This window comes from Anabas testudineus, chromosome 3 (assembly GCF_900324465.2).
Source record: "Anabas testudineus chromosome 3, fAnaTes1.2, whole genome shotgun sequence".
In the NCBI taxonomy this organism is placed as follows: Eukaryota; Metazoa; Chordata; class Actinopteri; order Anabantiformes; family Anabantidae; genus Anabas; species Anabas testudineus.
In genome coordinates, this window is record NC_046612.1 from 25,421,070 (window position 1) to 25,448,908 (window position 27,839).

Consider the following 27,839-nt stretch of genomic DNA (forward strand, 5'->3'; position numbering starts at 1 on the left):
GTTCAGCGGCCTTTACCGCCACCTGGTGGAGCCACCTGGTGGAGCCACAGCAGCCTCAGCTAATGCAGCATCATATGATGAAGTCCTTCCACGTGCTTATGCGTTATATTTAAGTGAATATTGGGCCGAGTAAAGTGTCCTGAATTAAAGCGGTTCAGTCAATATTGGCAGCCATTCTTTAAAGTATTGTTATAGTAAAGCCTGCCGGCTGCAGTACCCACCCTGTCCACTACGGATTTCTGGCGGTGAAGGTCGTAAGGTGGCTGAAACGCTGAAAGTGAAGAAGAACCCTCGACGTCACATAAACATGGCTTCTTCCTTGGGTAGAGTGCATGATATTATTTAGTGCTGTACTAAAGGTTTACTGCAAAACAAGTTGTATCTGTCGCCAAACTACTAGACCGGGGGTGTGTAACATGGACAACACATATCATTATCAGGGCCTGGCAGAAGAACAGCGGCCTCTTGGTCATTCCGGCAGCTATGTGGACTCCCCGTACACCGCTAACAGAGCACCCTTGAGCAGCGCAGCTCCTGAACCGACACAGTGGACTCCTGCACCGGGACCAGCACAGCCAGACCACGTTGGTCCAGGCTGGACTCCTTCACCGGCATACTATGGCCACCAAGGCTACGGATACAACTTCGCCTCGCCGCCTCCCGGAGCAGGGGGGTTTGGAGGGCCTCGCTTCGTCCCACCGTATGGGTTTGACCCCTCCGTCCCTCCGCCTCATTTCGGTGGTCCTCCACCGGGACATATGATGCCCCCCGCTCCGGTTAACACATACGGCATCACGGGAGCGTTTCCCCCGTCTTTTAGAGCAGGTGCTCCGGGACGTGACTTTCAGTCAGTCTCAGACTCGGGTCAGACCAGACAACAGGACTACGGGGACATCTGGGAGCGCGGAGCTCCCCTCCTTCCTCATCCTGCGGGTCAGGACGATGGCCGGAGACCGGGAACAACGACGCTGCCAGAGGATGAAGCAACCGTTCAGAGGAGGCAGGACACGGAGTGGATCACACGGTTCTTACAGAAAAGAGCCAAAACGTCGAAGAGCCCGCAAACTCAGCGACAGCCGTCCGACCGCAGCGGTGTTCCCGCCGTGAGAGATGCTCTGTACGGGGCAGCTGTGCTCGTCTCAGCGCTGGAGGAGTCCTGCGAATCTCTGAAACACAACGTGGAGAACGACTGTGTGTGGACGGACTCTTATCTGACTGCTTTAAATATGAAGAAGGAGCTACAGGAGAAACTGACTCTCCTCGGCGACGGCGAGTGTTTAAAACAACTAAAAACTAAACTGAGCCGTGTTTCTAGGAGGAGGGCGCAGAGACTGAGAGCCAGCAAAGTGCTGCAGATGGAGGAGAAACAGAGACAGGAAGACATGTTGGAGAAGGAAGCTGCAATAGACAAATGGAGGATGAAGAAGATCCATGAAGTAGAGGAAAAGAAGAGGGTGAGAACTCAATTCTTCTGTGATCCTCATGTTCATGCATCCAGAATGTGTGAGACAGAACTGTGGTGTCTAAGGTAGAAATAGTCCATCTTAGTATTGTTATTCATACAATGAGAATATATAGCCCATATCCTCAATTATATTTTTGTTTTGCAGAATCGGAAAGTGGTCCACATTAGCTCTATTGTGTCGTGGTGTGGGAGGATGATAATGAATGTTAAGATGGGTGTGTGTTTGTGTACCAGGAGCAAGAGTTGAAGCTCGCTGCAGACTCGGTTCTCTGTGAAGTGAGAAAGAAACAGGCAGATGTCAAGCGTATGCAGGATATCATGAGGTCTCTGGAGAAACTGCGCAGATTAAGGAAAGAGGCAGCATCCAGGAAAGGTGAGAGTTCCCTTGTTCTTTCTCAGAACATCGCTGTAACTTTATGTTAAAGTGGTGGAGATGCAGTGAGAGTCAAAATTAAGATGGGGAGAAAGTGAATTCCGCTGCTTGTTTTTTGTACTTTAGTGTGAGCTTCCACTATAGAATCAGACCCATCCAGCTGAAGATGTATGACTGTGTGTGTTTGTGTGTGTTTCAGGAATCGTCACAGAGCAGGAATGCGACACGGCGTTCAGCAGTCAACTGGAGCAGCTGAGGAGCGTGATGAAGAAGAGGATGGTGGTTTACTCAGCAGAGGAGAAGGCTCTGATGGTGATGCTGGAAGGAGAGCAGGAGGAGGAGAGGAGGAGGGAGCAGGAGAAACGACTGAAGAAGGAGAGAGAGAGACAGCTGCAGAGGAAACGCAGAGTGGACGCCATGCTTTTTGGAGGTAATGCTGCAGATTAACAACAGTGTAAATGAATCACTTGTCTGTGCGTGTGTCTGTGTGTGTTTATTGTGCTGTTCATTCTTTTTCCAGACGATCTTCCTGTTGATCCCGTCTTGCTGCCTTTCAGAGAGTATTACACCCAGGCTCAACGTTCTCTGCATGCTTTAATACAGATCAGGTTAGTCAACATTGTTTCACAGTAATGCCTCAAGAAATAAAGAAATGGGCAAGATTAATAAAAAAATAAAGCTAGTTTCAAGGTTTTTCTTTTCCATATGTATTTTTTTGACTACAGGACTACTGCTTTCACATATTTAATTACACAGATCTTTTGAAAATAAATAAATGTGTATATACATGCAGAAACATTAGTGTTGTAGAATGTAGAACAAAGAACAGGTTTACAGCAGAGCAGCTATTGTCTCTGTGAGCTGTGTGAGTTTTTTTTATAACTCTAGCACCATCTGCTGGTTGTATTGAGACTGACATGTTCGTTGGGTAACACTCCTGCTCCCAGCTGTAACACTTTTAATGTGTTTTTCTTTCAGGAGAGAGTGGGATGTGTTTGTGGTTGCAGCAGATCATCCTGATGCAACACCAGTTCCTCAGAGCTGGGTCCTGCCAGACCCCCCCTCGGACCAAGACTGGGCCTGTGCTCTGCAATCTGCTGACACTGATGGAGACCCTGTTTGACTTGCTATACCGCCTTCACTGAGCTGTCAGTCAAAAGTCCTGCTGCAGGTATGTGTGGAGGGACCCAGCTCAAGAAGACGTGGAATTGAGACAGTTTTAGTGGTTTTGGTACTGGAGGTCTCAGCTAGACCTGCAAGATATATAAATGTAAAAACCCTCTTCTCAGGATGTAACATATTTAATAAGATTAGTTTTTGAAATTTTGACTAGACTCAGGTCATTTGAACAGCAATATCTAACAGTTAAAATTTCGCAAATCAGTTCATACATATTTTTGTCAGGATACATTTGGTTCTGGTAAATACCTCTTCATGGTCCTTTTTAATGGGTTCCATCTGCTTTGTACTTTATACATAGAAGAGAACATAGAAGAGAAACAAAAGATAAAGTCATGCATTTTATTATTATTTTTAACAAATGAATTGTTAATTCTGGAGTCTCTCCACTGTGTTCACCAGCTCGTCTCTAACTTGTTGCAACTATTACCTGCTCTATTCCCACCTGGGCTCACTCAGACATTGCACGGACTTTGTAGTACAAGGCTCGCAGGATTAAGTCTGTATTAATCTCCAAGCTGAATAACGTACTTGTTCTCACATTGAGCTCTTCCGGGTAAAGTTCAGAGATATTCAGGGTGTCAGTGTGTTTGTGAAAGCAGCTTGTTCCTGTCTGCTGTTTGCTGCTGATCAGTTGGTGAACAGTAAATTTTTAGAGCTTTGTATCAGAAAGCATCTGCTTCCTGCATTGGTGAGAGTTAACTAAAACAGTAAAGTTGGGGTCCGGTCAATAAACTGTGAACTGAAAATGCACAATAAAGCTCCATAAATCTGAGTGGAACTGCAGGTTCATCAGTACCACAGACATCTTTCACATCTTCACTGTCATTTGATCCATTTTGTAAATAATAAAAATATTGATTATTGCATCTTTGTTTTCACTGTAATTGGATGTTTGTTAAGATAATGAAAGAAAAGTAAGAAGGCCCAAACAAAAGTAATAATAGTTCATTTGATTCATGGGTGTCTTTCATGGCACTCAAGGTCACTGTACAGATAAAAGCAAAAAGGAGGAATTACAAAGAGAGGAAATACAATATGATGAGTTTAGTAAACCATGCAGGTCACCATACAAATAAAAGCAAATAGAAGACATAATAAAATAGAATAGACAACAAATAAACAGGGAAAAGTCACAGCATTATTGATCTGTTCAGGCTGTCCTACTTTCTATGAGGGGAAGGCCTGAACAGATATCTGTAACATATGAGGATGCATATTTTAGAATCCATTTATTAATGAGATTTTCATGAATCAAAATTTGAAGTGACTAATTGGAAAGCCAGGAAGCCACGAAAATCCTCACAGGTCAGAAATGTTTGCAATAAACAAAAACAAATTATGTAAGGTGGAATCTGTCTAGTGAACGAGCTGGACTAATAGATAAACGCACACTCCTGTTCAGTAGTCGGTGTCATGTAGGAATTAAAGTAATCTAAAGTACTAGACATTATTCATGCAGTAAATGGCTATTGTAGCTGGGAACTGCATTTTCTTATGGAATCACAATGAAAATGTAAAATGTTCAGAGGTCCATCACCAGCAAACAGTAGTACCATGTCCCAATACATAGCGTTTTCTAATGCAAGTTGATCAATTTAAGAGATTAACTGAGCATTAGAAAAAAGTCTAGTAGAGCAGAAACTAGACTTGCTGTGCTGATTAAAGTAACAATAAATCTAGTCTTTAGCCTATTTGAGAAACGTGTATTACTCATTAAAAATACATAATACTCATAATACTCATCCTAACTATTTAATTGTTGTGTTTAGTTTATCAAACTAGACACTAATGCATTATCCTCTTGCTGTGAACTGGTGCCTCCCACTCCTCTTTCTAGTCTCATTTGCTGATGATCGATCATCATTCACAACATTAAACATGTCTACACTGTCTTTCTGATTAATTTTCTTCAACTTAAAAATAACAGAATTTTGGTAATATGATACAAATCATTCAATCAAGGATATATATTTAGTTTTGCTGTACACTATGGCTAGGTACAGATTTATGTACCTGAATAGGTTTGATTGTATGTCAGTGGTGGATATGGAGGTTATAATTAAACCATTTACAACATGAACAATATCTACACTGCATTTAGGATCAATTTGATGTTATAAAATCAGCTTTTCTTTCAGAAACAGTGACCCCAAACATTTAAACTCAAAATGTGTGTTGAGGGCTCTAGCACACAATAACTAAATAATGTTCTTGAAGTGTTTAGGATTTGGTTCAGATCATCGGTTGTCAGCCGATGTGATGTTTTTATTTCTCTCTCTGTTGACATCTTGTGTAGTTGTGTGTGTGTGTATGGACAGTAAACAGCTGACGGGGGTTACTGTAGTTTAGTAGATTAGTGTTAGGGTAGTTCTTAAAGCACCACCTCTGATTTAAGTTACCATCAAGACAAGCTTCACTCTCACAGAGAGACACACACACCGGAGAGGATACACAGAGTCTGACTGCAGCGCTGACAAAAAAAACAGGTAGGCTCTACAGTTAATTCGAAAAAAAGAAACAGTTAAGTTTCAACAGCAATGTTTAAAGGTTGAACTGTATTTTATATTTATTTTAAAGGGTATCCTTCCGTAAAGTAAACAGAAACGTGAAAAATGCTGCTTCAACCTTTTACACATATTTCTGTTTATTAATTTAAGCTTGAGACTATTAGGTTAAACCGACATTTGCAAAATGTCAAACATTTGCAATAAAAAGTCATCTGTGAGAGTTAACTGTAACTACTTTGATATTGTAAAAATAAGCTCTATTTATATAGTACTTTGTAGCTGTGTTACAAAACTTACGTTATCAGAAAATTGAGATGGAAACAGTCATCAGTTTTTTTACTGTGTGTTATTTGACCTCATGTCAGCACTGCCTGTGAGAACATATACAACAGTTTCAAGTCTTACCTAAACTTAAATGGGCATACAAGAGAAGATTATCCAGTATTTGTTCACCAGATCTTTTCATTTTGGACTTTTCTTAAGTGAAGTCTGGAGCTGGTTGTACAGATCTTATGTGTACACTTGATGTTATTTCCCCTGTAGCATTAATGTTACCACGTCAGAGACACACGATGAGCTTATGTAGCATCTGTCCTCCCTGCTGCTTTAAGTCCTGTACCATATGTCTTAGTTGGTGTTTTGATGTTCCGGAACAAATACCTGATTAACGTTCACAGGACAGCAGGTGACACCGACCACACTGACATCATCACACGCCTGCTTCTGCCTTGTTATTCACTCACTGTCATACAGACATGCATGTGTGTTTTTGTGTGACAGTTTGAGAGAAACCAAAAATTCACTCATCTAAAGTGAGGAAAATAAATCTCACTTGATTTTAAAAACACACAGTATTTCATAGAGGAGAATATCTGTTACATGAGGTGATCATCATGCAGCCTGGTTATTGCCACAAACACAGTGTTGTAATTAGTAATCTGATTCCTGCCCATGATTCACTCTCCATTGTGTAACGCTTTTCACAGATATAGAAAGACAACAGTGGGATCAGACAGGAAAGCAAATTTGACTTAGCAGTTTTACCCAGTACTGTCTGAACGTCTCACTGTGTTCATGGACTAATGTTGTGTGCTTCATGGTTTTCATTGTACTCGTTTAAACAGTCATGTGCGGTAGAACTGCTGTTAAACTATGGGAACAGTGATGAGAGTTGCAGCTTGGGCACGTCCTGTTGAAAAGTGATATTTACATCAGCAGGAGAGAATATGCCTGTGGGGTTAACAGTGGCTCATTGGATTTGCATTTGTAGACGTAGAATCACTACATTTACTATAGAAACTGTTGTTAATAGCATCAGTGCAGCATCACTAAACCACCTGAAACTACACTGCAGTGATGTGTCTGCATGGTGTGCAGCAGTGTTTCACTGTCCCAGTCTTTAGTTGTTAAACAGCACCTCCCAGATGCCTCCTATGTGAGTTTTTAAACTCCAGTTCCCACAATTTCATTATAATGTGTAAAGGTTGTGATTAGTAAACAAGTTACAATTAGCTACAACTAAAGCTAAAACCCATTTTTTAGCAGTATGTGTTTGTATTTAATCAAAATATCCCAATTAAAATGAGCCAGTTTATCCATTAGAAGCTTTTATCTGATGTACAGACAGCTATCACTAGAGGGAGAGAGCGAGGGAGAGATTTTTGACATAAATTGCACGTCATGTTTCAGCCGTCTGCTTTAACTCAGTTTGAAAATGCTTGGTAATGATGTGTTTGGAAAAATTATAAAAAAAAATGAATGTCAAACTGTCTGTGTGTGTGTGTCAGTGACTGAGCAGTATGGACGGCGTCCCTTTGAAGATGCCACAGGCTGTCTCACAGGAAGTCAAACAACACGTCGAAGTGATTGTCCCTGATTATCTCACCATACTGCAGGAGACAGGGGTGAGTGTGGTTGAACAGTGACCAGAGAGAGTTCCACAGCAGTAGGCTGTTTATTCACAATGTAGAGAAATGATCCTATCACTAACATGTTGTCTCCATGTGACAGTATGAGTTCAGTGTGGAAAACTGGGTCCTAACTGGACTGCAGAGCGGCTTCACCAGCCAGCAGCGGCCACAGCGCTCCCCCTCTTCATCAGGACTGCAGCCATCTTGTCCTCCATACTGGATGATGTTCAGCAGCCCTCAGCAGAGCCGCCTGGCCAGTCGTCACAGCTCCGACTTCTGGGAGCCCAACCCCAGACAGAGGTCCCACAGCCTCAACTCTGCTGTGCTGCGCACTAAGTTCACCATCTCTGACTCTGAGGACGAAGAAGAGAGTACAGCACAGAAAGCTCAGATGTGTGAGCCGGTGACAGGCCGTTTGGTGGGAGAGTCCCCTGCTGCTATATGTCAACGTGACCAAAGGAAAGCACAGAAAGCCTTCATCCCAGACCTGCTGAACCCTCCGGCCTGCCTGAGCAGCCTGCCACATCAGCGCAGGAAGAACCTGCGACAGAGCTCCCTCTCCGTGCTTGAGATGTGCATGCAGCATGATTGCAACACAGACAGCCAAGACCAGAGCCCATCCTCACACAGAAGCTCTAACAGCAGGAACAATAGAGTTCCCCAAACCAGAGCCAATACAGTCAGCAGGCTCCCAAGTATGGTAAGAGTTAAAATGTTAACTGAGGTCCAGGATGTTTTAACACCGCTTAGAAATGAGCAGTAACAGACAAGAGATCAAAAACAGCTGTGTACTGAGGAACCTTTGTGAGTGCCTTTCTAATTTTAATACAACTAGATTCCCACATATAACCAATACAATCCAACTGATCCTCAATATAGCCCATAATCAGCAGTGATACACTTTTCTATTATTTACTGAGATCAAAGTGCTACCTCTACTGTACATTTAAATGTGAATGTGTTTCCATACAGGTTGGTAAAATGTGACTTTTCTTTTTGTTGCACCGAAACATCAGTACTTTCAGGTATGATAATAGTTATGATAGAGTTATTACTGGGATCTCATAGCTTAAATTAAAGGCTTTGCTGCAGGCCACAGATCCAGTGTGGGACACTTAATTTGTCCAGGTTTTGTTGTTTTTTGTTACACGCGTTAGAAACAAGACAAAGGTGAAAAGCAGCCAAGAATAATCTATAATAGTAAAATCCTCGACTGCCACAAAGCTCGAGGTGAACTGCAGAGGGAGATAATTCTCTGTGGGTTCTCCAACTCATACATTATAAAGGCAACACTTTAACCTCAGTGATTGTTTCAAATCCATCGTGCTGGAATATAGACCCAAATCTCACTGTTCAAAGTGCGACACAGGATAGTATTGTAATGACAAGCTTACGATAACAACAGATTTTTATCATTTCTACCCAGAACATGTCATAGTGCTTAAAAAAAATCTTGTGCTGTCTCAACCATGTGGCCTGTGTCTGACTGAGGGTGTGTAGTGTGGCAGAGGCAGGGCTATTGCTGTGCAGTGCGCCTTTACTCTGTCAATGAATACAGACCAAAGCTCAGAGTATTAACTTTTCCTAAGCCATGCTATAAATCTCCTCACATAAGTCAGGAACACACAAGCCTCCCTCTGAATGTCCTCACTGCACAACGCAGCAGAATGACTGGCTCTTTATCATCGGGTTGGTAAAGATTTGATTCATGAAGGCTCAGTAACTCTCAAGTCTTTAGATGTTCTTGAACTCTTGTTTGCTGGAAGAAGAAATCTATCCTCGTTATTTTTCATGTCACATTTCTAAAATGTTTTCAGGGATATGCACACTAAAAATAAACTGTGTAAAGTCTGCTCCTTGAATCCAGCCAGGTTATTATTAGACATGCATCAGGATTAGCAAGTGGGAGTCCTCTGGAAATGTCTTTCTCAGCAAAGCTGCCTCTTATCCTGCTGCAACCTGCTGTCAGTGTAACACAAAGAATCATCATCACAATAAGATGTTTCTGTCTGATTCTACAGTGCAGCCCCCCTGTGACCTCACTCCCCTTGTCTGCTTCGGACTCATCAGCAGAGCTCTTGTCAGCTCTGACCCCGGAGGAGAGAGAGCTGCTGGGGGCCATCACAGCCCAGGGTTACTCCCTCCGGACTGCCATCATTGCCCTGCAAAAGACGGGCCGGCAGACCCCAGATCAGGTACCAATACTCTGTCTCTGATACTGACTGTGATTTACATTTACATTTAGTCATTTGGCAGACGCTTTTATCCAAAGCAACTTACATGGGTAGGCAGGGTAAGGGTAAGGAGGTCTTGCTTAAGGACCCAAACTGGAGGCGGTGATCTTAAAACTACACCAACCAGCCGATCTATCTATCATATCTTTATATCTAGATATATTGTCCCATAGAAAAGTATTGAAATGGCAAGGAGCTCTTAATCTCCCCTGATCTGGTTTTTCACTTGGTCCTGTGACGAAGCCATTTGTTGAGCTGGCAGTTTGTTTTGGATCATTGTCTTGCTACACGATAAAGCTCCTCCCACGTAATTGGGAGTTAATTTCTGTGTAAGTTAGCAGATGAAAAATATTCCTGAATTCAAGTTTCCTGCTACTAGTATAAGTTTTATAATGAATAAGGATTAGTGATGTTTCAAGTTGTAGCAATCACAATAATGGCCTTGACATTATTTGCAAATACTCTACTTTTGTCTGTTACAGTCTTTCTATGTTTTACATTATACACTAAATATGATGGAGAAATTAATATAAGAAATAGTTTATGAAACACAAATCACACATTCTGTATTTATACCATCAGCTCGGACCACTCTCCACCCTTTTTTCAAATAGCACTATAAATGTAACAATGAGCCAACTGGAGAATGAAAGAGAAGTACAGTATAGTAAGCCACTGTAAGCTAGTGTAAAAATAGATCCTGAGAGTTTCCACAGCCTGCTCTGTAGTATGTGTTTTCCCATGACATCTCATGTCTGCTCTGAATACATCACAAACAAAGCCAGTTTGTCTTTCAGTGCATTAGGACAAAGAGTTATGGCTGCATGAAATGTTTGCAGCTCCGCAGCTCTAATCTTTTATAATAAGCCTGCAGTGTGATGATGATCACAGGCAGATAACATGAGATTAACCAGATGGTTAATGGTGGAAAGTAATTATGTACATTCACTCAAGTAAATGTACTTAATTACATTGTTGTACAGACTGGTACAGACTTGGTATTTGACTGGATTTCAAGATTGTTTGAGTGAGTTTGTTTGTACTTAAAGTATGTTAAGGTTTAATGATTGATGTATACGTTTCCAGTACTAATTTGTGTGTGTGCACCTGCATGGTCTGCAGATCTTGAATTACCTGGTGGCATGTGATCACCTGTGCCAGCTTGGTTATGACATGGCTCAGGTAGAAGAGGCTCTGGAGATGTTTCAGAACTGCGAAACAAAGGTAAGACGTGCAGAGAGCTACAACCACCAAACATTAATGCTAGATAATAGCATTAAATAATAATAGAATCAATTTGTGTAAAGTGAAAAAAAACTTCTTCTTCCTGTTGTTCTTTTTCAGGCAGAGGAGTTCCTTCACCTGCTGAGTCAGTTTAATGAGATGGGCTTCCAGCAGAACGCCATCAAAGAGGTGTTGCTGGTCCACGAGAACCACCGAGAACGAGCACTCGAGGAACTGATGATGCGCGTGGCGTGATGGAGAGATTTAAGAACCGTAATTCATAGCTGAATATGAAAGGTGGCCTTCACAATGCTGACACATTGTTGAAATAAATAATGAGGATGACGATGATGCACTTACTACCTAACAGACATTTCATGTGTTTGTTGACATGTTCTTCATGACTTGTTTATTATGCTCACACTTTGTTTTGGTATGAAAATATATAGTCTGTGTAAGAGTCTGATGTGATGATTGTGATTAGCTGGACTGTAGCTGATTTATTAAAGTTGTGTTTTTCTTCAGCTGGATAAGTGAGTGCTTTGTACAGGTTTCTACTTTGATTAGTTTTTTTTTCTCCTCGACATTGTGACCTGATTTAACCTCACTTCCTAGAATGAATCCGCCTGGGAAACGGTGTTAAGTGTTCTGTGAAAACGGTGGAGGTTAGACAGTGAATAAAAATCCATGTGAACACAGCTGCCCAAAGACAGAGCTGAAACAGGAAGTCAAGTTGTGTTTCTCTAAGTTTGTGTGACGTGGAGGTTTGTTTAAACTCTCTCATGTTTCTTGCCTCTTTGGACTTTTTTAAACCACGTCCAAATTCCTGAGAATACAATATTAAAAGTAAAAACAGGCTGATCAGCGAAGCTTCAGGATAAACAACTTACCACGTAAATTAAACTGAGTCTACCTATACAGTACATACAGTATCTATTTTAAAATGAAGTGATATTTATATGATACATCCAAAGAAACAAATGGAGGACAAATGGGTACCTAGTTTTACACTGCAGTGCACTTCGATGGGATGCAATGCACTGCAGTGCATATTGAATAGAGTTGTTAGAAAACTAAATTGTTGATTTTCTACATGTGCATTGTCCAAAACTTTAACAAAATTATTACCGTATAGCAGTTTACATTCTTACATTGTGGTTAAATTTTGTCCCCCACTGGTGGAGGTGGCCACCTGAGAGTGATTAAGATGAGAACCACACACAGATTATTAAACAAACTACTACTGACATTTGCTCTTCAAGTGAAGCTGGCATCTTAATACTGCTTCCCCTCTTTGTAACATGAAATGCTCTGGTTATTCATGCCTGCCAAAGAAATTAATGATATAGTTTGCCTGCATCATCCCGTCACCCTCCAGTGATTTTAAGTAACTGATATGGTCTTTTGGAAATTGAATCATAGCAGAAACCCTATGTAGTCACAAGGTAAGTGAAAAATTTGTGCACTGTAAATTTATATCGGTGATCGTTGCCCCTTTCTCTGTGGCTCCAGAGGTAAATCCCGATCCCTGGCTCCTGTGATCCACATGTTGAAGTTTCCTTAGGCAAAACACAGAACCCCAAGTGTCTTTGACCTTTAGACACTTGCTATTGTGGTGGATGTCTTTTTTTGATAAAAGCTTCCATCAAATGACTAAATGTATAATGTAATGTTTTACCACTAAATCATCTAACATTTGTAAATGTCCAATGATGATAATTCACCTGTAAGGTAACTGGGAAATACAATTGTAGCAGAAACTCGTTAGACCACCCTTCACAAGTTTCAGAGTTTTGTTATACAGTAATGTTCTTTCTTATTCTGTAAGTGCAGAGTGGTTAGGTAGCTAGTTACAAAAATACTTCCAACAACATACAACACAAGTTCCTCCCAAACACAAGATTGTTGTGTAGGATGCAGATCTCAATCGTACCAGGTATTAGAATCATTCTGTTTAATAAAGCTGTAATTTGTGGGCTAAAGCTTTTACATGTGGTTAGAGCATTGTGGGGATAATTTGGGACAGTGCCCAAGCTCCCTGAGGTTCTGGTCCTGACTCAGATGCAAACAGTTTTCCACCAGGGGCACAGTAGCTTTGGGCAGTCTCATCAGAAACGTATAAATGGAGCCAATCCTTCCGAAACCTTTCATCTCCCGCTTCACTCTCCACTTACAATCCTCCACAGTGTACTCTGTGGTCACATGCCTACTGAGTGTGAACACAGAGTCTGCCCTGACCACAGCAGTCAACAGAGAGCCTTTACTGTTGCCGTATTGACCGGTCATGGTTGTCCATAGACCTGAGGTGAGGTTGTAGCAGTCCATCACACACAATAAAAAGTCCTCACATGGTCCATTTCGCATCACATACAGGTTGTCTCTGTGGGCCACCATATGAAGACCATAACTGTGTTGGCGGATGAGTGTGGTGACCAGAAGCCACCGATCCTTTTCAAACACGTACTCGTGGAGCTCTGTGACCCCCTTCCCTTTCCAGAGACAGATGAACATCCTGTTCATGGCTATGGCTAAAGCCACCGAGGCTGCAGGGATGGGGAGGGGAGAGACAAAACTCCAACTCCCATCAGACACATTATATCTCTCTACAGTTGAGAGGGCCTCCGTGTTATACTCCCCTCCTACAGCGTACAGGCAGCCCTCGTGTCCTGTCAGAGTGATGTTGTAACGGAGCTGCTGGGGGCCACAGAAGGACGACCACGTGTTTGATGTGGGATCGTAACAGAAACCAGTCTCCACTACCCTCTTACTCACATCATACACACCTCCTACGATGTAAAGTTTGTTGTTGAGAACGGCTACGCCTGCCATGGCGGTGCTGGTGCTCCCTGGTAGATGCGTCAGGACCCTCCAATCTCCATGCTTTTCGTCCAGATAGCAGACAGTCCTTTGGACATCCTGCAGCAGCTCAGTGGACGGGGAGTGACTGCACATTGCCATATAAGTGCTCGGAAGGAGAGAGTCGATGTAGTTGACCAGCTTGTTGGGTAAAGCGTGCAGGTCCTCCCTCAGATCAGTGTACATATCTCTGATGAATAAGGCTGACCTGTGGGACAGCTCCCACACACCATAGGTTACAGCTGTGTGGTACATGAGTAAACAGTTCTCAGAATTAATGATATTCATCAAATGCTTTGTAAGAGCTTGCACCTGGAGAAAAGCTGTGCATTCGATTGCTTCCACAATCTGGTCACTGTTGAGCACCGGTCTTTCCCCGTCCAGGACCTGCAGCAAGACCAGGAATCCTAGAACCCCCACAGACTGCAACTGGATCTCGTCCTGTCTGCACTCTCTCATTCCCGACTCAAATAATGCTCTGAAGTACTCACAGTTTTCAGCCAGAGACGATTTATCCACAAAAAAAGAGCTGCCATTAATGTTGACCCTCAAGATGTGTGGTGACTTAGAGCTGCTGGACTCCATCATCATCATCATCAACGGAGCTTCATCACATGTCCAGCTGAACTGCACACACGCGCTAGAAGAAAGGTTTGATTCAAGTTTAACACAGACCCACACACAGCACAATCACCGACTGCCTCCTGTCTCACAGCACATGGCAACCGGCTGGGGATTCACTATTTGTTTTCACAGCTCTGACAACAGACACTATACATAGCAGTTGGACGTGTGACACAGTTCAAGTACATTGAATGATGAATGATGAAACAGAGCCAGTACAGAAAGAGGAGCTGGAAGATGACAGGGTAGCTGTAAATGTGCTGATGATTCCTAATGTTCTTTGTTTGTGACAGCTGAAGATTTGTCCTTGAGCAGAAGAGTCACACAACAATGGACTGTTCCTCGTGCTGATATGTTGTACGTGCCAGGATTTGAGAAGTCATTGAACATCTAAGTGCAGGACTTGGAACTGAGTGCATTTCCATTTGGGTATTATGTCTTTTCCTCTGGCAGTGATCCTGTAGTGTACACATATAAATCAAATGATATTCATCTTTAAAACTGTGCTGTCATGTTCTGACAACTCTGTAGATAAGAATCTGAACACCTGTTTTCATTCATACTTTTAGTTTCTAACCTGAGGATACAACATGCATGCATGACCCCATCTGTGCATACCAGGAGAACAAAGAATTAAACAAAATTATATTTCATTTCAGTGGAGCACAGTAAAAACTGTTGATGATCAAAGTTCTGTACTTTACTATTTTACTAGATTACTAGATGATTCATTGATGAATCCACTCATATAAAAACACAGTGATGGCTCCTCAATGCAACTAGGTTTCCAGACAGTCATAGACATTAGCTCCCCTTCCTCTCTTGCTCGGTTTCCTTCCCACCTGGAAGCAATTGTTCTGCTGCAGGTCTTGCGCTAATGCTTAGTTTTGACAGAAAATGAAAACTGCCCTTTTGCCTGCAGTCTGGTTTTTGCAGCACAGCTTAAAGGAGGTTTTATTGTCCTCTTGTTCCCTGTTAATCTTTGATTGTCCCAAGCTGTTTCCTGGGTTTTATAGTGTTTTATATTATCTTTTAGTTGGTTATCTCTAGGTTTTAACTGTTTGTTTTAATCAGTATCACTCCAGAGAATTGAGCTTTGTTTTTTATTTATAAATCCTTCTTTTCTGGACACACACGTTGGTGGTAACTGCACAAACAGCCCTTATCCTTACTACACCCCATACTAATGCCTGTACTTTACTAGTCTGTTGGTCTATTTTTATGGTGATTGTATTTATCAAATTAACACTGTCCTTATTAGAAACTTTTTTTGTTTGTTTTGCAGTTTGTAACACTGTTCTTTGCTTTGCTGCTCTTTTTTGTTTAGGTGGATGGTGATGACAGTAGCCTAAACCAGCTGTAGGCAAAATCACTGCAGAGAGGAGGATGATGGACAAAGTCAGTTCCATTGTAACAGCGTTCAAGAAAGTCAGTGCTGTAGAAAAGCGGTATCTAAGTGGCTTCAAACATTTCCTTGACATTTACTGCAGTAACATTATTTATTTGCTAACATTCAAACTGTAGCCGTGCTGTTACACCCAGCTTCTGTAACCTTTAATGAGTGGAAAAGGACAAACATCCAGCTGGATGTGTACATGTGCAGATTTCCAGCTAAGTGGATGTTTCATTTCAGGTCTTACAGCCTGAGTTTGAAGTCTTTTTCCTAAAATGGAGAGGGTCAGAGCATCAGTTGCATACGGGACTGTTTTTCTCCTCTCTCCCGGGAGCAGTTGAATCACACAGTCACCACAGCGCACGATCTGGAATATACTGTAACATTATCAGCCCTCTTGGCTCTGCCGAGGACTCTTTTCTTTTTCCTTTTCCACCGCTTGTCTGTGAGGAGAAGCAAAGAAACTATCAAACATGGATTTTTTTCACCACAGCTTTTCTGTATGGAGATCTGTTTTTGTGCCCATTTTTATTATGGAATGAGAGTTTGGATCATTGCTTAAGAAACTGAAACAGCTTGTCGGAAAATACAATCATGTCATCGATGTTTGGGAAGGTGAAGGCTGGTAACTCTGCTGACAGAAGTCCTGCTGAGTGTAACCTCGTGCTCCTTGGGGCCATGGGCTCTGGAAAATCAGGTCTGACTTTAAATGTAAGACGTTTGTCTTACATTTAACATTTAACTTATGTAACACTTAGTCAACTTTCTTAACAGTAAGCTAACTGCACTAACACAAACCATGTAAACTGCACATATAGTCACATTTGATTAAAGTGTTCAGTTCCAGGACTTGTGTCTTCTTGCTCTAAAGATTAAAACTCATAAATCATTATCTAGGTGAAAACTGATTCTGTTGGCTTTTCAGTGGAGCTTGTGGTCGTGTGTCAGATTCATTAATTCTCTGACCCTCTGTGAACTTTATTTAGAAAAAAAAAAAACTATCCAGGAACATTTCATGAGTTTTGATGTTAAATGTGACTGTTTATGTAGCTGGTGGTTTTCTCAGGGCCCTCTCTCCCCCCAGTCCCCTGAGGGTCCAAGGTCAGACAACCAGCCAGAGTGCTTTACTGTATGTGTTTATTCCATCTTTACAGCTCTGACGGTGAAATTCCTCACAAAGCGCTTCATTTGTGAATACGACCCGTATCTTGGTGAGCCCCCTGTTCTCTCATTTTAACAAGAATATGTTATGGAAAATCAATCAATTTGTTCCGTATTTGGGGTTTCGCTTTTGATGCTACTTTCAGATGGTAGATGTGTTGTTTTTGATGTTCCTGAAACAATTTCTCCTTAGGGACAATAAAGTACATCTTGTCTCCTCTTATTCAATATAGAATCACTGGGAACTATTATCATATATTGTGTAACACTGTCACTTATGCCAGGTTACGTGGTTCTTGCTGCATAGGAACCAGTTGGCTAGTAAACTCTTTATGAAATAGTTCAGATTAGCTCCACTTTGAGCAGCTCCCTTAGTAAAATATTGTTAAAGCAGTGATGACTCAGGAGCTAATAATATCAGTATCAGATATTCACATAGTTATATGCCTGATACTTTAACTACACAAATCCCCCTGTACTTTGACTTGAGCAGGACTTTTACTTGTAATGAAGTATGTTTAGAAAGATGTGAACCCTTTGGAATTTTATGGTTTTCTGCATTAATTTATAATAGAATGTTATAATAATAATGATCTGATCTTTATCTAAGTTAAGAGTATTAACATAATGTGCCCAAAATAAAAACACAAAAAACACTGTGATCTTTTATGTCTTTATTGAGAGCGTGTCCTTCCATAGACACCCTGCTTGTTCAGTGTTTTACTCATGAACACAGATTCCAGTTCCAATGATACCTTCAAACCTTTGGCTGTCTCTCTGTGGTGTTACTTTACCTCATTGATGAGTGTTTGCTGTGCTCTTAGGGTCATTTCGACTGGCCGCCCCTTCTTGGTAGAGTATTCACACTCCCAAAGTGTCTCCATTTGTAGATTATTTGCCAACTGTAGACTGGTGAATTTCTAAAGTATTTGACATCACTTTGAAGGGAGTTTTTCTTCTCCACTGTTGCCTAAAGCTTGCTCAAATGGGATTGTGGGTTTTCTACATCATTTTTTTTGTATAATTATACTCTGTAAGGTCTAACCTAGATGAAGATCAGATCACATTTTATTACAAATTAATGCAGAAAACAATGAAATTCCAACAGGTTCACATACTTTTTGCCACTGTATCATTATGTACTTTTACTCGAGGAAAGGATCTCTCCTTCTAGAGTACTCTGTCCACCACTGTAGAAAATGTTGTGTTGTATCTGAATCTGTAACAAAATAATAGTCTTGCTTGTGTCCTGTCTTGTAGAAGATATCTACACATCAGAGGAGATTGTGGACCAACAGCCAGTAACAGTCAGAGTAATGGACACTTGTGACCAGGTATAAACAATAAACAGTCTGTTGTATTCACCCAGGGATTTACACTGTAGCTTGTTTGAAGTCTAGAGCTGCAGCTTATGTCCAGCTGAACCTTTTCCACTTGGAACCAGGAACACAGAAATGGAGAAGGGTTCAACTAAAAACCTCGCACCCAGGTGTGAGAAGAAACATAAATTTGTGGTTTCCATATATGATGCTTCATTTTCCGAGTAAAGAATAGAAACAAATACACTGCTACTGTCATGGAAAATATTACTTGTCAGTAGAAGGTAACTGTGTCTGGTATGTAAAAGTAACAACAAGTAATTAAAGTAACAAGAAGAAGTATCGTGAGGAAAAGGAGAGTTGACTCCAAATGTTTTTAATATGAAATATCTAATAAAAATAATTTAAAAATAGAAAAAAGAAATTGATCTGTATCTGGTACTTTTGTGTTTGTTATTACAATACACAACGTCTTTTGGCATTTTTGCCTGTGGTTGTGATAGTAATAAGGCAGACTGTGGGAATGTGGCAGTAGAAAGACAGTGTGACATACAGCCCATGCACTTCTTACATGACTTTTCAAGCTAACACATAACACGAACAAATATTATACATTATGCTTACACTAAAATCACCTGCATGCTTAATCTGTAAAAGGCAGTATGTATTTTTATTCTTCCCATCCCACTCGGTAGTGAGGGGAATAACACAACGTATGTTCGGTGGTGCTGTTTGCAGTCCTGCAGTTGTGTAGTCCCATGTTGTGAGCGCTGACGAACCTTTTCACCACGTGGCAGTGGGTTGAACAGAGGGGTCTACATACAGGATAAGTTGTCTTAACGGAAAGCAACGATTGTTACAGGTGTGTTAACTTAGTTTGACCCATTTCTGAGTGAGGCCTGACCTCTGCTGGAGAATCACAGCCAATGTGAAAAGAGACAGAGGATCCAGATAAGATCCAGCCCCTCTGTGTCATCACTGACAGAACAGATCAACAGAAGAGCTACATGTTGTTTAATGAGGATCACATATTTGTTATTTTAAAATGCTGACACTTACAGGACCTGTTACTACTTACTAAGTAGTAAGTAGTAATCTACACTTACAGTATTACTTACTACTTCCTAAGTAGTAAAAAGTACTGTTGACAGTAGGAGTTATGTTTAGGATGAACACTTTTGTGGTTGTTTATGACATAACTGATAATGCTTGATCTACCACATTCATACAAGTGCACATTTGTGGTGCATTTTGTATTTGTGTGTGTGTAGGAAGGTCCAGTGAACAGTGAGCGTTATCTGTCGTGGGCCAACGCCTTCCTCGTTGTCTACAGCATCAACAACATGGAGAGCTTCAAAGGCAGCCAGCTGTACCTACAGACCCTTGCCCTGCACAACAAAACCTTCAGGCCTAGAACTCCCATCATCCTGGTGGGCAATAAGCTGGACATGGACAGATACAGGCCAGTATCTTCATATAGCTAGACTCATGTTGTTTGTTTAGTAGGAAAGCCCTTGTCATGACCATTTGTGTCTGTGAGTATGAATGTTTTTGCTTGTAGCCAAAGGAAATGAGAAATTAGTCATTTTGGTTGAGTCCAGTCTCAGTAGTTTGGTTTGATCCTCAGGGCAATAGATCTCTTCATTTCACTACTACTACCAAAAAGATTAAAAAAGGACAGTGGACTGTCTTTCCATTTGATTATACACTATCAAAGCCTGTCTCTAATGAGCAAGCTCAGTCCATTAACCCTACAGCAGGATAAACATCCAGGTTTGTTCAGAGCCACTGCAGGATGTCTGGGCAGTTTCTGAACGCTCTGTTGCTGTCTTAAAAATATAAGACGCAATGACAGTACCTCCACTAACTCGCAGACTGAGGAAGGCTTTCCCGTTGAAGTTCAGCATACTATCAGTGTCTGTATCTTTAATTAATCTAAAAAAAAAAAAAAAACAGTAGCAATGCTCCTGAAAATGTTACTGAACATATGAATTTGCCCAGCAAATGTTACCATTTTGAATTTCTTTATTTTGTAATGTGCACATTGGTTAACAAAGATTTTTAAAAGTAGACAGAGACATCCAGTCAGATATATGCAGTTATTAGTTACCTGTTTACTGCCTATCTCCAAATATTTTAATCACCTAGCCATGATTATACTCAGAACACACTCATGATTATACACATAACAGTGTTATTTGTCTCTCTCTAACCAGAACTTTACTAGTTACCATGCACAGATTTTGCAGAACCGATATTGTCAGTATTAGTACTAGATGTAAAAACATTTTGTTAGGACAAACAAGACTATAGTCAGCAAGTTTGGACCCACTGTTAATTAAATTCCTAAGGTAAAAATACAACAAAGCTTATTTCCAATGTGGTCTGCAAGATGACAGATCTGCAAGTTCAACAAGACAGGTCAAACCCCTTAAATCCAGACCAGAAACAAACAGATGACGACCTCCCTCAGTGAGCTGGGGCTTCACATCCTTGAGAGAACTGCATCAGTGTGTAAAAATAGTTCTGTTGGCTAAAAGCAGTAACATTAGTTAAACTACAACTTGTTGCATAACTCTGATTCTGTCCATCTCTATTCATCTCTGATAAGCCAAATGTGGTCAATTTAATGACCAGGAGCTGTAATCTTTACGGTTCTGTACGTGACACCAGATTTCATTTGAGTAAATCTACTTTTTTAAAATGTGGCAGGTGCAGATGTGTTTTTTGGAGAAAGGTTGACTTAACAACATGATGTTTAGACGCTAAACAGGTGCTTCAGAAAATATTCAAACACCTTTACTTACTTTGTTTAACTTACCTTGTTGCTTTGTCAATTTATTTCAAAATAAGGAAATGTCATCAATCCACACACAATAACCCAGATTAACAGGGTAAAAAAAATATAGGAAGTAATTTTTAAAGTATTCTGGGGCCGTATTCACAAACATTTCAGAGATCTCCTAACTTCCTAGAGTCCTGGCCCAAGAGTGATTTAGGACGTTTCTCAGAGCAACTCTGGGCTGAAAAAGGACAAAAACTGTTATCTTAGTGAGGAGGTGTGTTTGACCCCGTTGCTAGGGAAAAGACATTGTTTTCAAAGCTGCGATTGGTTGATCAAAAAATATATTGTAAGGACCCAAGTGAAATGACTGCTTACTCTTCATGAGTGTGGGGACTCAGGGGTCTGTTCAGTTGTAGAGTAATGTTGTGTTTGGACTAGTTGATGTTCACTGGTGGTGTCAAAAGGTGTAATAAAAAACCCCCAATGGGTTTAATAATTAAGATTACATTAGACTTAATTTCAATAACTATATGAATATATTTGATATTTATATTAATTCATATTATATTCATATAAATTGTGTGGGTCTTGGAGATTAAAATGAGTCTTTGTTTTCTGATTCTTCACTTCCATGTACATTTATCACAATATAAAAAAGATACAAATGTGCTCTCAATGACAATGAGCATACTCTGATGGTTTAGGTATTAATGCAGCTGGATGTGAAGAATTCTCTGTACAGAATTACAAGTTGATACTGATCTGAAGGCACTTTACAGTGTAAGATTTAAGACTTAATATTAGACAAACTATAACTGTTAGTTGAACAGCAGACAACAGTGGAAAGGAAAAAATCTCTTTAACAAAGACACCTTTAGCAGAACCAGGCTCAGGGTGGGCGGCCATCTGCCTCCACCGGTTGGGGTGAGTGGAAAGAGGAGAGAGAAAAGAACAACAAGCAGGAAAAACACTGGGCACGTTTGTAGGACCAGTAACTGCACTCTGGTCTGGAGAGATACATACTGTGTATCTCACAATATGAAGCTATGGAAGCGCTGCAATAGTTATTCTGATCACTCTGCTGATAGAAAGTTCTAGCAAATACAGTCATCATAAAATAATGATGAATAATAATAAAAAGCTTTAGTCTTAGAAAGCTTTGTAAAGCTGGAACAGGTGAGACAGATCCTCACAATGGATGCAAAGCAAATAAAAACTGTCTTCTGACTGATGCTCTGTTGTGTGCCTGTTGAGTCGACTCAAGTGTGCTGCAGAAAAGGGTCTGCATAGATTTGCTAATGAGAGGTTCAGTTATTGATTCTTTTGTTATTTGGTATTATAGGTTATTGTGTGCATTGATGGGAAAAATAGCATATTTTTGGAATAAACTTACAACAAAGTAAAATGTGTAAAACATGCCCTTTTGGGAATTTAAACAATGTAAACTTAATGCTGAGTTGTGACAAGAGGCTCATTTCTGCTCTCAGACAGGTGAGTCAGTGCGATGCAGAGGCTGTGGCATCTCGTTTTGGTTGTTTGTTCTTCGAAGTGTCCGCCTGTCTAGACTTCCTGTCTGTGCAGCATGTCTTCTATGAGGCAGTGCGGAGGGCAAGGCAGGGACGGGGCCGCAGTTGCCTGGTTCCGGCCGTCTACATCAAGGAAGACAAAGCACTACTCGACGTGCCCTCGTTCACCACTCCCTGTTACAAGGAGCTGCCTACACCGGCGACAGCCAAGCTGGTGACTGTGAAGACATCCAGAGCTCAGAGCAAACGGAGGGCCCCCACGCTCACTCTCCTCAAAGGCTTCAAGATCTTTTGACACCCCATTAATAGAAAAATTAACCGCATTGATTTGATTTGGAAGTGATAGGTGATAAGCCAGAGTGGAATGGACGTGCAATGGTAAGAGGTGGATGGAAAGTTCAACAAAACTTCTTACTTGCAGCTACACATTTAGCCATTTGTGACTTAACATTTCAGTACGATACAGTTTTTATTTAATTTTTAAATACGTTTTCATTTAATCTTTAAGCACAGGTTTTTATTTAAGTGCTGTACAGTTTTTATTTAACTCTTCATCATTCATGAATCCTTATTTTTCATTTGCCTGCATGTAAGTGTGTAAGTGCAGTGTTAATGTTTAAACTCTGTATTTAAAAGGTTTGAAGTGGCTGACAATAATAAAAATCGTTATTAGGAACAAAACTGCCCTGTTTTTAAACTGTGCATAGCTGTAGCTGAATAGTTAGGTCTACTATGATGGTGATACTTGGAGAGCCACACATTTCTGAGGAGGTACTTGGTGTAAAGTTGAAGAACCACTGTCCTATAGCGTCCTAGAGTCTGTTTTAGTCAGTATTATGTGGTACTACCCTGTAGCAGAGTTCTGCACCTGGTAGGTAATCCGCAAAAATAAAATGTAATATGTAAAAAAATATATTCATGTTAAATCTCAATACAGACACAGGTGACTCCTGAATTCAGGCAGGTAGAAGGGAAAGGAAGATGATTAGTGGACATGTGATTGTGTCACTCTGCAATACATAAGCAGCTGAAGCACATTTGAATGGGACAGTATCCTCAGACAAGTCATCCTAGAGTGTCCAACATAGCAATAATCAACCTACAAACAGTAGTCACTCCTTTAATATAGTGCTGGAAGTTAAACTAACACATTCGGGCATAACGTTTTCAAGGCTTTATTGAATTGTCACACTGATGTGCATGTAAGTAAACAGTCTGTTTTACAGATTAATACACTACAGTATCAGTAATTACAGCTGTATGTAATATTAGCAGTCTGCTGGAAGAGCAGCTACTGAAATTATTCACAGCTGTTGTCAATCAGTAAACTTTAATCTGGACTCTTCACTCTATCGTCTTCACTCCATCCTGGACCTCCAGCTCAGCAGCTGCCACCTCCTCCTGCTCCACCTCCTGTTTCTCTTTCTGTTCCTCCGTTTCATTCTCTTTCTGAACCTCAGGCTCAGAGTACAGGCAGGACGTGTTGCCGTCTTTCCATGTAACCACAATATCTCCTGCTCTGAGCTCGCTCATGTCTCTGTCACACATTGGGAAGCTGTTTCCTTGCCCGTGAGGTGAGTATGAAGACGATGCCTTGCAGCATTTCTTGTCTGTGAACGGTGAACTGGTCCTCAGCATCTCGCCTTCACTCTTCTGAGCCAGAGATGCTGCTGCTTTGTACTTTGCTATCTTCTTTCTGCTCCTATGGGGAAAAAAAGACAGAAAACAATGTCAGTCTGACACATTTTTACAAGTGTTGTTATGATAATGTAATGGAATTCAGCTCATACTTGTTGGCCATGGCTCCCATTCCCAGAAGCAGGAAACCAACAAGCAGGCAGATGAAGGACAGTCCCAGCAGCACAAAGTTCCATGTGGTTGCTGCAAGAGGAAGAATACAACACTCTGGTAAACACACAATTCATACCTACAGTATATAATAGCAGTAAAATAGTACAGCAGTGCTTTACAACAGTGGTCTCCAACCTTTTTTGCGCCACGGACCTGTTTAATGTGAGACAATATTTTCACGACCCGGCCTTTAAGGTGTAGCGGATAAATACAAGAAAATAAAATGATACGTGTTCATTTTGCTAATTTGGGGGTTTCAATTTCGCTGTAATGTGTCACCGGCCGGAGCTGCCCCTTTAAGAAGGTAGTGGATGTAGGTAAGATATGTGACCGAGGCAAGCATCTTGGCATGCATCAAGAGTGAGTCATAGACTGATGTGGAGGAGAGAATCCGGTATTCAAAATAAAACATCGTTCAGGTAATAAATACAACGGAAATAATTTGATTAATGTATTCTTTCTGTGTCCATCCGATCCGTCAGCTCCTTGTTCAGCTGATCCAGAATTAGACAAATTTGTCCAACTGCCCGGAAAAGACATAGTCTAACTGATCCATACTGGGAAAGGACTGGCCAAACTGACCCAGAGTGAAAAAGAACCACTTTTGGATGAAGAATATCCAGAAACAGTAGTTATTCACGTAAGAAGACAAGAATCCTTTTCAATTGCCTCAGAGAATCTGATCCATGCTCGGCCTCAGAGGAAACAGGTCATACTAGCAGGTGACTAACAGACATCAGGTGGCTGATTTTAAGACACAAGCTATAACATTCATTCAGGGATTTCTAGCACATAATTATGATTCTAAATTGGATTAAGTATTTTAGGCACAGCAGCAGCACTTACAATCCTCTGTGCGATAGAACCAGCGAAGATAGTCTTTCTCTTCCTGCGTCATGGTTGCCAGCTCGTCTGTTGGCTCCTCTACAGCCTCAAACTCATCTGGCTCATCAGACGCCCTCCTGATTCCTGGAGACGATGAGACATTTAGACATCCCACAGCAGCTCTGTTTGTTACCGACTATAGAAAACTACTCCAGTTTGTTTTTGGAAAGACAAACATTTTACTATTATACTAATGTAAAGGGCTAAACTATCTGGTTCTTTAGCTCTTAAAAGTCTTTAAAAGTCATTCAGTTCTTGACTTACTGAGTTTTTCCTGGCAGATGTCTCCCTTATCCAGAGATCTCCACTTTGAGTGTTTACTGACACGAGTCAGAATAAGACGTTGGCCATCTGCTGACAGGAACATTGAAGTGTTCCTGCTAATCAGTCTGTTCTTGTCACAGTCCCACATCAACCTTTTAGAATCCACATCTGGCTCCTTACAAGACTGGGTTCGGATTCCCTCTGTCTGCTTGGCTGACAAACACCTGGATGATGCTATGCACATCAGCATGCCCTGGTCAATCCAGACCCACTGTTGAAACTCTGAATCCAAGTTACATTCCCTCAGCAGGACTTCACCTGTAGTTGCTGAGTCCTCCAGGCACAGGCTGCACTCTGTGTTGTGGATCATAAATGCCCTCCCCCCTGCCGGTGTCATGAGAGTGACAAGTTGAAATAAACTGATGCTAATACATGTCCTGGCCAAAACAAAGTTAGCACTAAGCAAATATGTAAAAGCCTTCCACTGGATAATTACTGTAATAATGACTACGGTGACAGCTGCCAAAACAATAAGGTCAGCTGACTACTCACTAACTTAATGCATTGAATGACCAGATTTTTCCATCAATTTATTTTCCCCTGATGGGATTAAAATGACTATGCCGGGATTCATTGGTCTGACCCCATTAGAAATCAACATTGGCGAGAAATTAAAACACCATTAGAAGTGGTGGTGACACTGCATAAGCTTATAAAAATGAAGTCACACTGAATGTGTGCTATAACCAGAGCAAAAGGTGATACCCAAAATATTAGCATGTGTGATGTGCCAGACAGATTATAAGTATCAATTATAAATAAGGAAGCGTTACCTTACCTGACAGGAAGAGAATCAGTGTGATCCAGGCACAAAACATATCTAAAGAGCATGGAGCATTGTTGTTAGAAATCAGAGCAATTATAATAATGTAAGTCCTGAACACAGTGACTCATTTGTGCTCTGCAGAATCAGTGCAAGTTTCTGAAATACATTATTTTCTCTGAAATACATTGAATTTTTTGTTATACTCCACAGTAGGAACTGCTGTAAATGTTTATTGTGGTCCTGGAACTTCGGTCTGTACACGTTGCAATTAGACTCAATCACTCACTATGTGGATGACACTCAACTCTATACCTTTGCTTCACTATGTGACCTAAGTTCTGTCCACAATCTGGCAATTTGTTTATTGGGTAACATCCAAAATAGAGAACCAGCTAATCAGCCTTTTAAGTCTTGAAGAACATTTTCATGGTCACACTCTCTCTCTGGGGGTATTTATATAAAATTGATTTAGGCAATGTAGAAGATGTCTCAGGTAGCTGGACTTCTTCCTTGTTAGATTGAAATGTTTCACTGCTCAACCAAGAAGCCTCTTTAGTTCAAATCTTTCCTCCAGGGTGGTTTCACTTCTTACCTGACCCAAATAGACTCGACAGGTGGACAATAGAAAGATTACTTAAGATGTCCACCAGGCAAACACCTGGTAGACGCCGAACCTAATGATCTATTTTGGCGGGTAGGATGTAAAAGTTGTGCTTGTTAAACCTCAACAGCTCTCATCTAATCACACACTTTCCTGTATCTGCAGCCCTAAGTAGTGTCTGCAGTTTCTCCTGTCACATGTCCACATCCCAGTGCATGCTGCAGTGAAATTAATTCTAATAAAAAATGTACCAATGGCAGTACAGCACAGCACATCATAACATACTGTACCATACTGAAAGAATGCATTGCACACTAATCACATAACCCTACACAGGTAATGAACTCAAAGCTGACACATTGTTACTTACATACATAACAGTGAAGCCTACACAAAATAGAAAAACTCACTTCAATTATCTAAAATAAATATAATTTAAAAATCAAGTACTAACCTACATTTAGCACTTGACCACTTGTTCTATTGCAAAATTAGGGTCACTCACTTCTGTGATGGTCTGTCTGTGGTTGAGATGAGAAGGATAAAATGGGCAGTCTGAGATGGTACAGAGAGACAGACAACAGATTAAAAAAAAAAAAAAAAAAATCCAAAGTTCACAGGGAGGAGTCTGAAGGGGTGATTTGAGTATTTGAGTGTGCCAAACTGAACGCTGGCGTCACAAGCACCAGTAATGTACTGGATAAACAGTCTGACATTGTGTGCATGCTGAAAGAAGCCGTGTAGAGCTCTGTGAGATGATCAGACTTTTTATTTATTAGGTTGAGATTTAAGTTGAGATTGAATTTTACAAAACTGCAGAGCCTTTAGAACTGAGCTCACACGGTGACATTTC

At 40.9% G+C, this 27,839-nt stretch overlaps 5 protein-coding genes across 5 annotated transcripts; 3 read left to right on the plus strand and 2 right to left on the minus strand.

The window, feature by feature from the left end:
* The first annotated feature begins 306 nt into the window (after positions 1–306).
* pdcd7 (programmed cell death 7) lies at positions 307–3,792 on the plus strand. Its single transcript, XM_026378965.1, has 5 exons — positions 307–1,454; positions 1,700–1,838; positions 2,038–2,268; positions 2,359–2,446; positions 2,817–3,792. The coding sequence occupies exons 1-5, from the start codon at positions 333–335 to the stop codon at positions 2,959–2,961; spliced, it is 1,725 nt and encodes a 574-aa protein (XP_026234750.1). The 5' UTR covers positions 307–332; the 3' UTR covers positions 2,962–3,792.
* ubap1lb (ubiquitin associated protein 1-like b) lies at positions 2,895–11,419 on the plus strand. The gene is made up of 6 exons (XM_026378966.1): positions 2,895–3,009; positions 7,315–7,431; positions 7,538–8,137; positions 9,459–9,632; positions 10,794–10,895; positions 11,016–11,419. The coding sequence occupies exons 2-6, from the start codon at positions 7,327–7,329 to the stop codon at positions 11,148–11,150; spliced, it is 1,116 nt and encodes a 371-aa protein (XP_026234751.1). The 5' UTR covers positions 2,895–3,009; positions 7,315–7,326; the 3' UTR covers positions 11,151–11,419.
* Positions 11,420–12,881: 1,462 nt separating this feature from the next.
* On the minus strand, positions 12,882–14,345 carry kbtbd13 (kelch repeat and BTB (POZ) domain containing 13). Its single transcript, XM_026378721.1, has one exon. It carries the CDS (start codon positions 14,343–14,345, stop codon positions 12,882–12,884), a length of 1,464 nt encoding a protein of 487 aa, XP_026234506.1.
* A 1,788-nt stretch (positions 14,346–16,133) lies between these two features.
* On the plus strand, positions 16,134–23,226 carry rasl12 (RAS-like, family 12). The gene is made up of 5 exons (XM_026377764.1): positions 16,134–16,465; positions 16,923–16,979; positions 18,190–18,263; positions 19,520–19,710; positions 22,521–23,226. Exons 1-5 carry the CDS (start codon positions 16,363–16,365, stop codon positions 22,852–22,854), a joined length of 759 nt encoding a protein of 252 aa, XP_026233549.1. The 5' UTR covers positions 16,134–16,362; the 3' UTR covers positions 22,855–23,226.
* Positions 23,227–23,696: 470 nt separating this feature from the next.
* Positions 23,697–27,551, minus strand: si:cabz01068815.1. The gene is made up of 6 exons (XM_026378571.1): positions 27,492–27,551; positions 26,398–26,439; positions 25,560–25,943; positions 25,257–25,379; positions 24,350–24,440; positions 23,697–24,261 (listed from the first exon to the last, which is right to left on the minus strand). The coding sequence occupies exons 2-6, from the start codon at positions 26,435–26,437 to the stop codon at positions 23,904–23,906; spliced, it is 996 nt and encodes a 331-aa protein (XP_026234356.1). The 5' UTR covers positions 26,438–26,439; positions 27,492–27,551; the 3' UTR covers positions 23,697–23,903.
* Positions 27,552–27,839: the final 288 nt, after the last annotated feature.